The sequence below is a fragment of the Sander vitreus genome, chromosome 5 (assembly GCF_031162955.1).
Source record: "Sander vitreus isolate 19-12246 chromosome 5, sanVit1, whole genome shotgun sequence".
Taxonomy (NCBI): domain Eukaryota; kingdom Metazoa; phylum Chordata; class Actinopteri; order Perciformes; family Percidae; genus Sander; species Sander vitreus.
The window spans coordinates 9,687,117-9,702,061 of record NC_135859.1 but is presented as its reverse complement, the minus strand read 5'-3'; the positions used below and the strand labels follow the sequence as shown (position 1 = coordinate 9,702,061).

Here is a 14,945-nt window from a genome sequence, read left to right as displayed (position 1 = left end):
ACCTGTTCACACTCCCAGACCATTGCAGGAAAGTTCCAGTTTGTTCAGGTTGACAGAACGTGGACTTGGACTCTGAGGAGTCCTATGTGACATATGTTGAAGTGGATCTGCTGGTGATTCTGCTGGGTTCTTGGAACAATGGAAAATGTTGTCCCAAACTGTCTCCCAATTAATTGCATTCCATCTTGCAAAAGCTTGTCTCGGAGTGATGGCCATCCAAGAGCTTTCTCCATCTATGCAGTGGCTATTTTTTGCTCATTTCCAAAGCGTTCTTGTAAGAGGGTCCTTGCTCTTTGATAGCCTCTGTCTAGTGGCATTGCGCTGTTATTTTATTTTGTCGTTGCATGCTGGAAGAAGATTGCCTTGGTCCACATTATTTGCATCAGATCAACACTAATGTGGTTCATAAATAAGGTTCATTTGTGTGATGTGTAGCATGATCTTTGAGGCATGTCTGGTTGGGGATTCAGCGTCAAGTCTCACCCACTAATTTCATTATCATTATGAGAACTTGAACTGAACATTAATTATGACATTTTCTCACACATCCTTTATGATTCTTTAATTTTTTAACATTCTATGCTTATTTCTCATACTATATGCGAGGGTAAATTTTCTACAACCCTAAATAAAAAAATCAGGTTCTTTGTTTCATCAAACTTTTTATAAAACAATTTATGATAATGTTTGTACTTGTTATATAACAGTGTAATTAGTGGTGTTACATATTAGGTATAACCTTACGTTTTTTAAAATCTATTCACGTTGGTTTAAAATAACACACATTCTTCTGTTTTTATTCTCATGGCTTTTAATTCGGCTGTCAACCTTGTCAGTGATACAGAATATTACAAAATCATTACAACCGACATATATGTTCTCAATAAGATGTGATTAAGAACTGTTAAAGATAAAAACAGAAATAATGTCAGTGTGATCCAGTAAATCAAGCAACATGTTCCACATTAACATATTTAACTTAGCATGCCAAGCTTATGTAGTTAGTTTTGTCACATTAGTGCTCCTTTAAAACAAGAACACTGATGCCTCTCTGTGATCCCTATGTAATTTTGTTCTTCCTGGATAAAGCCCAGAATTAATTAGCAGGACCTGTATTCCAGAGATTCACAAAATGTATGTTTTGTATTCTAGTTGCAAAATGTACTGACTTAACCCAAATCATATCCTGCACAGTGCAAAAATGCTCTCAATAGTCACACTGCTTGGCATTAAAGATCAACTGATATCAGTTCTTGAAGGCTTATAGGCATTGTATAAACTAAAGTTGACAATACACTGAAACACAGCACAGAAAAAAGGCTTTTAAGTGTTGAAGTGATTTCTCTCAATGCCTCGAAAATTTGAGGCATTGGGAGAAATCACTTAAACACAAACACACACACACACACACACACACACACACACACATAATGGTGTTTATCCTTAAACATTGAAATAAACACAAACTAATTGACACAGCAGGAGGAAGCATTCAAGGGACATGTTCAGGAGGGGCCCACCCACCACAGCACACTAGCCCTGCATAATCTAACAAACCTTTTCCAATGATACAGTTGAATCAAAACTCTCTCCAAAGTAGTGACATAATGACTAAAGTCTGCTATGCTCATGTGTTTTGTTAGCATTAAATTAGCTTTGTCAGTCTGCAGGATGTCTGACAGCTTGGGAATGAAAAAGAAAATGCTGAGTCAGGCACAGTGGTGTTGGGGCAGCAAACCTTATTTACTGCTGTGGTGCATCTTGGGAGGAGTCCTGAGTAGCTTGTCCTGTGCTGGAGTTTTGAGCCAGCAGCTGCTGCGGTGGACGCAGAAACACCAGCATCACTGTGATGTTATCACTAGAACCAGCTGCCTTAGCGTGACCTACCAACTGTTGAGCAACTCTTAGTCCAGCAGGGTCCTCAGACTGTTCCAGCAGAGCGTCTGCCCTGCCCTCAGGGTCACAAGACAGATGGAGTGCATCCAAGACCATATGAGGGACCTCTGAAGGTTTGACTGCATCAAAAAAGCCATCACACGCCAGCAGCACATAGTCCTCATCCCCGCACAGCTGGGTTGTTGCGCAGTCGGCATCTCCAGACACATAGGGCTTCTGGTCAAAGTCACCTGGAGGAGGAATGTGGATGTGTGGTTAGCAGCTTTATTAGCTAAACGGAGCAGCACTGCCATACACTGACTCAATCATAATGGTTTATTAATTAAACCAACAGGCAGATTGTTTGGTTAGCATTAATATCACAAGTCCTCACAGGCTATCTTAAATCTTACACCAGAGAACCTGACCAAGAGATGTCACTTTTTTGCAAATTGCAGTTTAAATTGCAGTACAAAAATATAAATAACTCACAGGATTCATAAATTTAACAAGTAATCAGTTACATGAAAAGTAGGGTTGATTTTGCAGTGTTCCTATATGTCCACAAGAGGAATTCATGCGTCTTCAGAAAAAGTCTGAAGTCACAAGAGAAAAACGAACTAGAAGACTGGGTTTAAACTAGTATTTGGTTGGACCGATCAATAAGCTTAATTGCAGCAGGGATAGTCAGTGGTATAATGCGAATATGGATCTGTAGTGGTCCCAGTAATATTTGTTTGTTGTGTACTGAAAGCTGTCATATTATGTGGTTAAGACACAAATAATTGAGGACTGCTTTTCAATATAATCATGCTATTTCCAACAAGTTATTGTTCTGGATTACCCATTTAGTGTGATTGTGTAATTAATGTTACTTTGATAAACAGACCCATGCACCCCACCAATTATGAACCACAGACTCAAATGTTAGTCTTGAGGAGCTGGAGCATTTATTCATAGACAAACTGAAACATACACTGAACATTTACTACCACCTTTCAAATTCACTGTTATTAGAGCCAGAGCACGAAAGTGAACACTGTAAGTGCGTGGAACCTATTGTTTTTGTAAAAAATATTATTAGGGTCCAAGCTCAACAGTGCCAGCTAACCCAGTTAACAGCATGGAGCAATAATGGACACTTGTTAAAAGGAACCCTGACTATTAATATACATATATACTATATAAGATACATAGGCCGAAATATGCTACTATTGCTCTCTCCTACAAAAAAACATAGTTAGAAATACATAAAATATTTTCGTTATTTAAAAAATCCTCACAGTGTATATCAGAATTTGAACTACGAAGTCAGCCATTTTTTTTGCGTTAGAAATGCATTCTGGGTCGATGACGTGTAATGGTTGTGTTCAGATTGAGAGGTGAACTAATGGCGTTAGAACTTAGTTCACCTACAGCCTAAAAGTGAATATAATGCCACATTGTGCAGCGTTTGGTTGTAATTTCCAGTCCAAAGGCAACAAGGGGAGTGATGTAAGCCGCCACTGCTTTCCTCACAAGAAGAAAATAAGAAAAGAGTGGGAAGTTGCTTGTGGTCGAGTACAACTCCCTAAAGACCCACGCTGTGTTCACGCCACTTCAGCCCTGATGCATTTGAGGCATTTAGTCAGCTAAATGGTGCTGCTGGTTACAAACGAAGACTAAAACCAAATGCTGTGCCTTCAATTTTCCCCCACAAGGAGCCTAAACGAGTGCATAGCGAGTGAAAGCCGCGCTAACAAACGTCTAAGGCAAGAGACTCTGGACACTCTCCTGCTAGGATGTAAACAACCCGCTCCTACAGTTTCAGTCGTGGAAGACGAATCATCGGACACTACGCCGATTATGGAGGTAACTGACAATCCACCAGATTAATGAATCCATAAGTGTAGGCCTACAGTGTTCGACAAGTATGACCGATGCAGCAACGCAGACAGATGTAAACCAGTCGGATGCAGCGGTACAGCATCAGTTTTCTTCAGTGGCATCCATTTTGCTAAATTTGAGCGTTTCTGTAGTAACATGAACTTCAAAACAATAAGTGAAGACATATACACATCACTGAGGAAGAAGTTTGTGTTTCCTGTCATCCAAAAATGTGGATAAAAGAGCAGAGTACAGTGTTAACTACCATGAAATCACAAGAAGAAGTTGTTCTCTGTGGAGTATGTACAGTGGAATACTGTACATACACTTTTTTAGACGCACAGAGTCAAAAGGTTGTGGACTTCAAAATAAGCTGCACCCAAGTTTCGAGCTCTAATACCATGGGTATACCAAAGGTTTTAAAGAAGCTCTTAAAACCATAGAAGAAAATGGAGTGACAGACATCCACAAATCGTCAAAGAAATCCAGAAAAACACCATGAATTCGATCCTTGGCATGTGGCAAAATGAGTGTCAAAACTGGCAACTGAATGTGAAGGCCTGGGACAGTGGATTCCATCCATTGTAAATCATTTGTGGTGGAGTGCACAAACCTGTGAGGGTTGCCCCTTGATGAGACGAGCCAGAGAAGCAAGCTTTGGTAAAGCCAGGATCTGAAGCCCACAACACACTCGTGAAGGTTGTGAAACAAGCGGCTTTTGAAAGACCAGGGGCCTGTTGCACAAAAGTAGAATGAAGGATAACTGAAAAAGCGCATTGACTTAAGTGTGGTCCGCTCATCGCGGCTTAATCGGTTGCACGTTTGCCGAGCCAGGATGAGAAGGTGAAGCTATGTCAAGCCAGATGTAGATAGGTGGGATAAGTGCACGTTCACGGCTTTCTTAAATAGACCACGGTATCGATCACAGATTTACTGATGCAGAAATGGAGAAGACGCATATCTTTAACCTTAAGGAGTTAAAACATTTAATATGCAAAAAGGGAAATACGGCTGTTGTTATCAGACAGAGAAAAAAAGCCCAACAGACAATAGCGGACCGACTGAATGCGTAAGGATTTAAAAAGATCTACTTACTAGTCACTCCACATTTTTACAAAGTTGTACACCGTGTTTTAATTGCTTTTAATATGCTTGTTTTATGTGTTGGTTGTATTGCTGTATCTGTTTTTATGTGCTAAATGTGCTGGTTTTACTGTAAAGTGTCTTTGAGTAGCCTATATAAATAAAATGTTTTATTATTTAGCCTACTTTGCCTTAAAAGTGAGCAGGGGAATTAATGTTCCTCGGGAAATTTACCCTAAGGACTAGGCTTAATTTCAGACCCATATTCACAATGCGAGAATATGTTTTGCAACCATATGCACAAATCTCTATAAGCTATGTCTAATTCTAAATATCTTTCTACAATAAATGTTCATACAGAACAAACATGACTGGACAAAAACTAGAAAAAGAAGTAAGTGACTTCAAAACACATCTGTAAAATAATATAGCCAGGGTTTTTTTTCTCACTCCCAGATGCGTGACAGCACCAAAATAAAAAGATTAAGAAGCTTTGTGGCATTCCAACACATTCCCACTCCCATCTCGTAAAACACGGATGTTTGGTCAGGTGCCATTGTCGTCGTTATTGACGCTAAAAGTCTCCTTCAAGCCACCTAGTATACATTTGATATTGGAGTACATGTAACAACAGTTTTATTCAAACCAGTCAGTCCTGTTTTCATGTCCGGGAAGAATATAATGGACACTTTGTAAAGATGGAACTTGTAGCTTTCTTCTCTCACCTAATTATCTCTTATGTGCACTACATCCTGTTAAATAAATGTGCTGTATATTGTTAATAATTTCTCCAGCCATAATAACACTGTATACTGCACTTGTTGTGCATACATACCTCCAATATTCTATTTATTCTTGTCACAGTTTCAATTCTGTTTTCATATATGTAAATATTACAAGCTGCTGTAAACTAAAATTAATTTCCTTGATTGCATGGTCAATAAAACTGATTCTCTTGTAGTAGTGGAAAAATAATTATATAATTCTGCTAATTTCATGTTTAAAGAACTGACCTACCAGGGTTTTGCATGCATTGGACTGACCGTTTTGCATGTATTGGACTGAGTGTTGCTAAGATATAACGATGATTCATGCTGCACTTAAGCATAAGGACCTGTAAGTCCAGACCAAGGTTAGTTTTGGTTTAACACTGCAGTTATGCAAGTACACTAAAGAACTATACATGACATAACTACGTCCTGTCGTCATCACATACGTGAGCCGCGCCTCCTGATACTTTGGTTTGTTTTGTAGACGTAAATAAGCAAGAGACGTGAAAATTGTCACCATAACTAGAAATAATGTGCTTCCCATTAAATAGGATGCCATTTGGCCTGATGGTGGAGCTATAATTTAAGGCCAAAAAAGTGAAAACTTTGAAAGGCCACATCCCTCACACGACTGAAGTACCCATTTCTACTATATAAGTATATATACGTTGGTGTCGGCGTGAGAGGCAGGTGTAGACGTCTGCGCAATGCTTTATTTTTTGGCCTTCAGATGCTAAATTCTACTTAGTTCACATGCAACAAACTAGGCTATCAACAGACTGAACCCTTCTAGATTGTACTACTGAATTGCACTGAATATAGTCAACAACAGCTCAGCAGTCTGCCATGGACCAGCAACCTCTCTCCAACAACTTAATCTGGGAAGCCATACAGCAGCTAAAGGTGGAAATGGTCTCGCACTTTGATGCTAAAATGGGCTCAATTCAATCGAGTTTACAGACCATAAAAAGCTCACGGTCCACACTCGGGGATCATGTGTCTGTACTCAAAAAAAATAGTGGTGAAATTTCACAGCCTCTGCGATCGTCAACACATCCTAAGACTTTCGCAGCAGAAAAAAAGAGCTGAAATACAAGGGCAAAAGGATCCACATCTTCCCAGACTATACCGCTGGAACAATGAATATACGACGGCAGTGAACAAAACTTTGTGTACTTGATATGGAATACTCTCTTCTCTTCCCAGCAACACAAATCAGCCGGAAAGATGTTCCAGTTCAAATGCTCTAAAGAAGCCAAATTGTTTCTGGACATTAGGCCTATGGTAGGACTGTCTGCATTCGCCCACTGAAAATGGCCTGCAGACTTTGATTATGATTTATTGAACTGTCAGGCCTATTGTTATTGTTGCATTCTTAGTTCGAATTTCTGAAGGTCTTTGTAATGCTCTGGGGAGTAGCCTACAAATGCAGCTTCTCTTATTTTGCCTGATTAGCTGGTGAAATCTAAATCCTCGTCTGTTATTCTCCACTTATTTTGGGGCAGTGGTGGCCTAGAGGTTAAGAAGCGAGCTTGGGACCGGCAGGATAAAATCTGGGTGGGGAAAGTGAAAAGAGCAGTCCCTCATTACCATCACTCAGGTGCCCTTGAGGCCAGCAGATCAGACTGTGGTTGTACTGAGCATGTAGTGAGGTTGTACCGGGTATAAATGTGTAACTGTGCAAATGAGATCCTGTGTTTGAGGAATGTTAATGGTTGCATGGCATTCGTCGTTCGACTGCTCATGACTTTTTCCAAGATGGCACCCGCATGTAAACATGAACGCTACTGTCTTTATAATCTATCTTTTTAATAAACTGTCTGTACACTTACAAAGTTCTCAATGTTTCGGTTTACATGTAGGGACCCTCATTATGCTACCGTTGAAGTGTGGTACTATTTTAAGCCTTGTTAGTGGTAGAAAAATGCCCCGAAAGCTACGTTAGCAGCTAACCACCAACCGGTGGTTAGCTGCTAACGTAGCTGCGGTTGCTTGTTTAAAGCTAGAGACGCATTCGGTTAGCTCAAAAAACATGTCCCAGAGAACGTTCAACTCGGTACACATATGTTATCAACCCCTAGGTTCGGTAGGCACCGGAATTGTCTTTTTGGCCTAATGATAGCTTATTTGCAAAGGTAAATACAACTATATTGGACCTTATGTCTCCCTTTATTGAAATTAGGCAGCCAATGTCTGAATAGCCAACTAGTTTACGTTCCTGGACAACCACCTGTGGCTGTGTTTGTGTGTGTGTGTGTGCGTTTGTGTTGATGCAGTATATCAGAACACTACTGAGACCAACCTTAAGCCTTTGACTGTTGTCTTTAATAGTATTTGTAGATTTGTGTTGAGATGCCCCTACAGAACACATCATTGTGTCCGGTATTACTCATTGAATATCCTCTCACCTAACGCTAGGAGACAGTTTCACTGGTTCCAGATAATTTTCAAATGCATATATCTTATACTTGAAACAATACTTAACACCTTACCAAACAAATTATAGCTTAAGACACACCAACATTAACCTATCCTTCAATGTGCCTCACATTTCCAAAGAAAGTGGCAGGTGTTCATTGTTTGCATGAGAGGGTGTAAAGTGGGTTCTTAGTTCCTACCTGACTGACTCCATGTGTAGCTAGTGCCCCCTACAAAGAAGGGCCCCTGCAGTACGTTTAACGTAGACTAACGAAACTTGGAAAACATATGTAACATGTCAAGACGTACAAGAAATGTCATTGGAGCCATTCCCTAAACCCAACAGGAAGACCGCCATTTTGAATTGAAAGTACGAAATTAGTGCGATTTTGGCCATTTCCACGTCATACTCCTCCTAAAGATTTCATCCGATCAACTTCAAATTTGGTCTGTGCCATCTTAAGACGTTAAAGATGAAAAGTTGTTAAAAGAAAAACTTTTCGTCATAGGGCATGGCCGTGGCGGGGTGGCAATTTTGTGCATTTCGCCATCGAAACAGGAAGTGGGTGTAACTTGAGTGTACACTGTCCAATTGGCTCGAAACTTTTCATGATTCATAAGACTAACTCTGAGGACATTTACCGGACACAATTGACTCAAAGTCATAGCGCCCCCTAGTGGCAACAGGAAGTAGGCCTAAAAGTCAAGGTGCTATACTACGAACTCCTCCTAGAGCTTTCATCCGATGGACTTCAAATTTGGTCTGTACCATCAACACCTTAAAGATAAAAAGTTATTACAAGAAAAACTTTTCATCAAACGGTGTGGGCGTGGCGTGGTGGCCATTTTGAGTGTTTAGAGATGAATGAGAAAGTGGTGGTAACTACAGTGTACATTGTTATATCTGCTTGAAATTTCCAAGAGTCCAGGCCTGAGGACATATACAGGCCAATATTGACTTTTGGACATAGTGTCCCCCGCTGGCAGCCTTATATGACAAACATCTGATTTACATGAAACTTATGTGTGGTCTACATGTTATACTGAGCCACCCCCCTATAATTTAACCACGCCCACGTACTCAGACCACGCCCCCTTTCATAATATTTGAACCATTTAAGGTGTGAGGTGTCATTGAACTCAGCAGAGAGTTCTTTATTCATTGGTGGTGGTTTGGCCCGCCCCCTATGCTTAAGCCACGCCCCCTTTCATACCTGGTGACCCGTTTAAGATAGAGTCTTATGTGAGGTATCAATGAACTCAGCAGAGACTTCCCTTTTCATTGGTGACGGTTTGCAGTGTCTGAGTGCTGCGAAAATGCACATTCGCAAGAAGCGGCGTCCACCAGTAACCCCGACGAGCGCAGAGGCATGAGGGCCCGTCCAACGCTGCTTTAATTATTCTTTTTCCCGGCAAATGAATTGCCTTTTTGAGGGGCTTAACATATTCAAAAACTCACCAAAATTGGCGGTCGCATCAAGTCAGGTGAACATTTATGTATTTCAAGGGTTTCGGGAATAGGCGCGCAAAAATGGCTCACTAGCGCCCCCTACAAAGTAAAAAAAAAATTTCGCCCCTGCAGTGCGTTTAACGTAGACTCACGAAGCTTGGTACACATATGAAGCACGTCAAGACGTACAAAAAACGTCATTGTAGCCATACCCTAAACCCAACAGGAAGTCCGCCATTTTGAATTGAAAGTTCAAAATTAGTGTGATTTTGACCATTTCCACGTCGTACTTTAACGAACTCCTCCTAGAGATTTCATCCAAACAACTTCAAATTTGTTCTATGTGTGTGAAAAGTTATTAAAAGAAAATCTTTTCGTTGTAGGGCATGGCCGTGGCGGGGCAAACAGGAAGTGGGTGTAACTTGACTTTGTACTTCTAATATGTTTGGTTGGTAAAATAAATATGTTGTAAATTCAAATCACAGCGTCTTCCGTGTCTGGAAGTGATGTATTCTTGAGTCTATAAGGTAACAATAATATAATATAAAGATAAATTGTTTGAAATGGGTTTGGCTAAAAGAAAATTTTGGTTTTGTCTATACTACTAGGTACGTATACTATGTTGACTGGGTTAAATAGAATTGCATTACTAAAAAGAGACTAACAACACTACTACCGAGGACCCTCTCGAAAATGAGATGAAACATCTCAAGAGGTATTCCTTGTACAATAAATTAATTAATCAAAAAACACAGCTGCCGTGATTCAAAACACTTCACAAGGGGCAGGGCTTAGCAAGGAATTGACCACAACTCAAGTTGTTTTTTGAGCAATCCTGCTTAAACTTAATGGAGACATCTGGCACAAAGACCAAGATTCATTAAAATCCAATAAAGGGTAGCAAAATGGCGGGACTTAATGAAATGCTTGAAAACTAACTAATTGCAATTATTGCCAAGATATGCAATACTTCCTGTGAAATAATGTAAATGGCGACGTTTGCACACAGCCTCAGTGTATCATGGGGAACTATTGAGTTTGTCCCGGTTTGTTATTAGGGTTCAAACCCGGGTAAATAAGAATGCTTGAATAGATTATCCAATTTACATGAAATTTACATAGTGTGGTCAACACAGTCAGCAATGTGAGTCACATGTAATTAGTGTATGTTCTCTACACCACATAGTGGACAGAGTGTTACAAAATTTGAAATACATCCTTTCCAATGCTACGCACTTCAACCCAAAAACTTATAGAAATAGAAAATAATAACTAACTTGTGCGCACAGTGTCAGATGGTTAGGATATTTAAAACTGCATTAACCAGCGTCCTGCCAGTCCCCCTGACGTGCTGGGACGGGAGAGGGCCCGTTCATCACTGCTTGCAGCTTTAACTTCTTTCATGATCTCTTTGATTCACCAATATTAAGAAATGCCAGAAACTGAAAGTGCATTGTTTCTTGTGCAGTTTCAGATGGTTCTATTTTAAAGATGAATTTTTCCTTTCTTGATAATGTCTTCTCTTTTTGATATTTGAGTAGTTTATCTGAAGTGCCGCCTGCTTACCTTTAGCGTTTGGCTTAGCACAGCACCATTCTAACCAGAAAAAAACACAACTCCACCCTCTTGTCAAAAATTGTCAAATCCGGTTGTGAAAAACCAAGATGACCACAAACGAGGCTTCAAAACAGTAGTCCACATACCAATAGGTGATGTCTTTCTTTACATTCTATGGTGTTCATACTAATCAAACAAACATGCTCCCCTCAATTAGATTTAAAGGCAGATATTTACCTTGGATTGGCTCACATCTTAGCCATTTCAAACTAATGGATAATTATTCATCTATTATCGAATTACATCAATTGGTTCAATATTTTAACTCCAGCTTTTTAGACCCAATTTCTCTACCACCACTGCTCTTCTAAATCTCACAAATGATGTGTTCTCATCCTTTGATAAAAGCCAACTAACACGTGCCATTTGTATTGATCTTTCCAAGGCTCTATAAGCTTTATTCCATTGGTTTAAATCAAAATCCTCTAGTTAAATGCCTATTTTCATAATAGACATCAGTGTGTTGTTTGTTAACGTTCTCAGTCTGACTGTTTATTGTTGAGAAGGGTGTTCCACAAGGTTCAACCTTGGAACCCATCCTTTTTCTATTTTTATTAATGACATAAAGATAAACAAAACAATAAGTTAATGACTGTTATTTCCACTTCTAACTCTGCTATATTACCGATCTATTCCCACTTCAGGACATCTTTATTTTGTCATCTTAAAACAACCTGTTCATGCTTTTAACTTGAATGCACTAATGATCTTCTGTTTCTTTGTGCTAAATACAAACTGCTTCAATTGCTCTTTAATCTGATGTAATTGATTTATTATCCGGGTTATTGTATCTAATTTTCTTGTATAACAGCTGGGGGTGTGGGTGAGAGAGGGTAAGCAAGTTGTCTGTATCTGTGTGTTTGTTATGTAACGATATTCTGTTTGTGTGTGTTTTATAATTTTGAATTAGTGTTTAAAGGACCACCTCAAAAATTAGATGTCACATCTCAAGGGGCTATCTTTTTAATACATTCAAAAAGATGTCAGCCTGTTTCAAATTGGTGTGTTCTATCTTTAGTGGAGGTAAATAAAAGGCCAATATGTAAGAATATGTACTGAATTAAGCCCAAAATAAAAATGGGGATGCCACACGTATGCGTTTTTCTCTGCTGTTGTTGATTGTGATTGACTTACCAATTGCTCTGGAGACAGCATAGGTGCCATTAACACGCCAACAACCCATGAAGGTGATACAGCCACCAAGATCCTCAATTCTCTGTTTTTCATCCTGGACAGTGAAGGACAACAGAGAACAACTTTACCATCTGACCACCTTACCACCATTTATTTTATCTGAAGATGTACAGCAATTTGTTGTAACTATCTTCACGTTTATTTATTTATTTTTTATTTTATTTCATTAGTCAGCTTATCACATTGACCACCAGTGTTTAAATGAAGAATCACAGCAGTAGGGGTGAGTGATATGGCAAAAATATATCACTATTTTCTCAGGCAGGATCATAATCCATGATCTCATCACAATTCTTTTTTGTTGGTTTACTATTTTACTAGTTACTGAACAGTACAACCTAAATAATTTACCTATTTAAAAAAATAGCCCTACACGGTAAAAAAAACACCACACCAAATTCTGTTCTCAAATTTAACACTTTAAAGTCTCTTAAATATTCATCAGTTACTTTTCAAAATATGAATTATTTCAGACTCGAACCCTGGACCTTCTGCGTCGAGGCATGAACCTCTGTATATGTGCACCCGCTCTACCGACTGAGCTATCCCGGCCACAATTATTTACTTTTTCAAATCCATATGAACCACCGTCCACATTTTCTTTTTTAACATTTAGCACCGTCAGGGGTGCTATAACCTCCAATTTCGATGCCTAAGAGCATTTGTATCCTTTTGTTATCGCTGATGGGCCATTAACTCAAAATCAAATGTTTGAAACATTTTAATCAATTTCATGGTAAATATATTCACGGTGCAAATAATAATTACATTACCACATTCACACGAAAGAACTACAATGAGTCCCCCTCAGCATTTTGTATTTGTCTCGCCATCTCTCCCGTGCACAGTCTTTCAGTTCAACATACAACCTGCCATCTCACTGCACACATCCACACCAACCTATAAAATAATTTGGCAATTTAGAAACGTTACTGTTTTCTTCAAATGAGTCACATTGAAAACATTCCTGATAGTATAGTGTATAGTGCACACACGAACTCCCTTGTCATGACACAACTTTAATAGTTGCACAGAAAGTGATACAATAACTGTATCAAATATGTTGTAAAATACATTCTGCAATATTTCTGTGAATTGACTTGTGTATATTCCCTGAACTTCACTATTTGTTTCCATGTAGCAGAGAGCTTGCTTATAACTATACTTATACAGCACTATAAGCAGATTATAACACATTATAAATGTGTTTTTTAATGCATTATAGAGACAGGCTTCAAGTGTTACCGAAATGGTAACACTTGTAATAACATTCCACCATCATAACAGACAATAAGTACTGGTAAGGTACATTTACATTTCACTAATGTAATGTTTCCCCAAAACTAATCCCTTTCAACACTAATGTAACCCCTACATTTTACTGTTCCTGGGACAGTTTGTTGTAATAAGTGCATACTTTTCTAGAGGTTTATAGCCATAGAAATAAAATGGATGGAAAGGCCATTTCCATTCAAATCAACGTAGCAGAATGGTCAGAGCAGGGCGACTTCCGGCAAGATGGCGAAACAGGGCACACAAAAAGTTTTAAGCTCTGTTCGTTTGGTCACAAATTCGAACTGAAATACTGCCATTGACCAAAAACATATGCTAACTACACCTCACCGACGGTGAGCGCAAGGTAGGACAAAGATAACCAAGAAAGACAATGTCAGCCGTCAACAGTAAAGACTTTCCTCCGCTCAAGACTGCTAGCCCGAATGCTAACGCAGGAAATAAGTTAGCTTTCCACAGCTATGCCGCGAGCGCTGCTACCCCTATGGATACATCAAAGCCAAGCACAGCTAGCTCCGGCGGCACAAGATGCCCACTGAATGTCACTCCAACTAAACTCCCACTGACTAAGAAATTGGCGACAGAGACTGAGCCTTCCCTCGGTGATGTTTTAGCTGCCATAAGGAACCTGGAAAACAAGGTGGGACATTTTGGTAAACAACTTAAAGAAAGCTCCGACATGGTTGCCAGCATTATACAGCGAGTCGAGCTGAACTCAGTCGGACTCACTGAATGCACGTCCAAATTGGAGGTGCTGGAAAAAGAGCACTCCGTCATGAAGAAAGAAAACACCGAACTAAAAGAGGAAATACTTGAGGTGGAAAGATACAAACGCCGCTGGAACTTGCTGCTCTTCAAAATCTTTCCACAATGGGAAGAAGAGATTGAAGACATTGTCGACTCAGTTCATCGCGTCGGGAGGAGAGGAGAAGACGGTTGGAGCCGCCAGATCATCATGCAGTTTCTGAGGTGTGTAAAGATCAAGGGCTCCACTTTGTGCAGGATTTCGCCAAGGAGGATCGGCAGGCAAGAGAACAACTGTGGCTGAAAATCAAGCAAGCCAGAGCGCTAGGTAAGGTGGCATTGTACAGAGGCCACGTTGCTGTAATTGATGGACGCACTGTAACGATTTAGTCAATCACTATCAAGTTGGTTAAAATGCCACTCAAATGCTCAGTTGGTAACACATACTGTTGTTGTTAATAGTACTCATTGTTAAGCTAGTTCTGAACATTCTCGGCTTCTCATGTATGTTCTCCTCACTATGTAAAAACCTTCCTCTATTTATTGGCACTTTAATTTATTTACTCTATAAGGACATCAAAGAAGAGTAAGGTAAATACCTTACTCTTCTTTGATGTCCTTAAAAAACAACCTCA

At 39.6% G+C, this 14,945-nt stretch overlaps 1 protein-coding gene across 5 annotated transcripts in view; it reads right to left on the bottom strand.

The window, feature by feature from the left end:
• Nucleotides 1-685: 685 nt before the first annotated feature.
• The window catches only part of ppm1f (protein phosphatase, Mg2+/Mn2+ dependent, 1F), an 81,466-nt gene continuing 67,206 nt past the window's right edge, over nucleotides 686-14,945 (bottom strand). For 3 of the 5 annotated variants that reach the window (XM_078250341.1, XM_078250342.1, XM_078250340.1), the window contains 2 exons: nucleotides 12,214-12,307; nucleotides 686-2,126 (listed from right to left, as the gene is read on the bottom strand). In XM_078250341.1, the coding sequence (XP_078106467.1) occupies nucleotides 1,744-2,126; nucleotides 12,214-12,307 (477 nt within the window). In that variant the 3' untranslated portion in view covers nucleotides 686-1,743. The remainder of the gene's footprint in view (nucleotides 2,127-12,213; nucleotides 12,308-14,945) is intronic. The other 2 variants (XM_078250343.1, XM_078250344.1) reach the window with 2 other exon arrangements.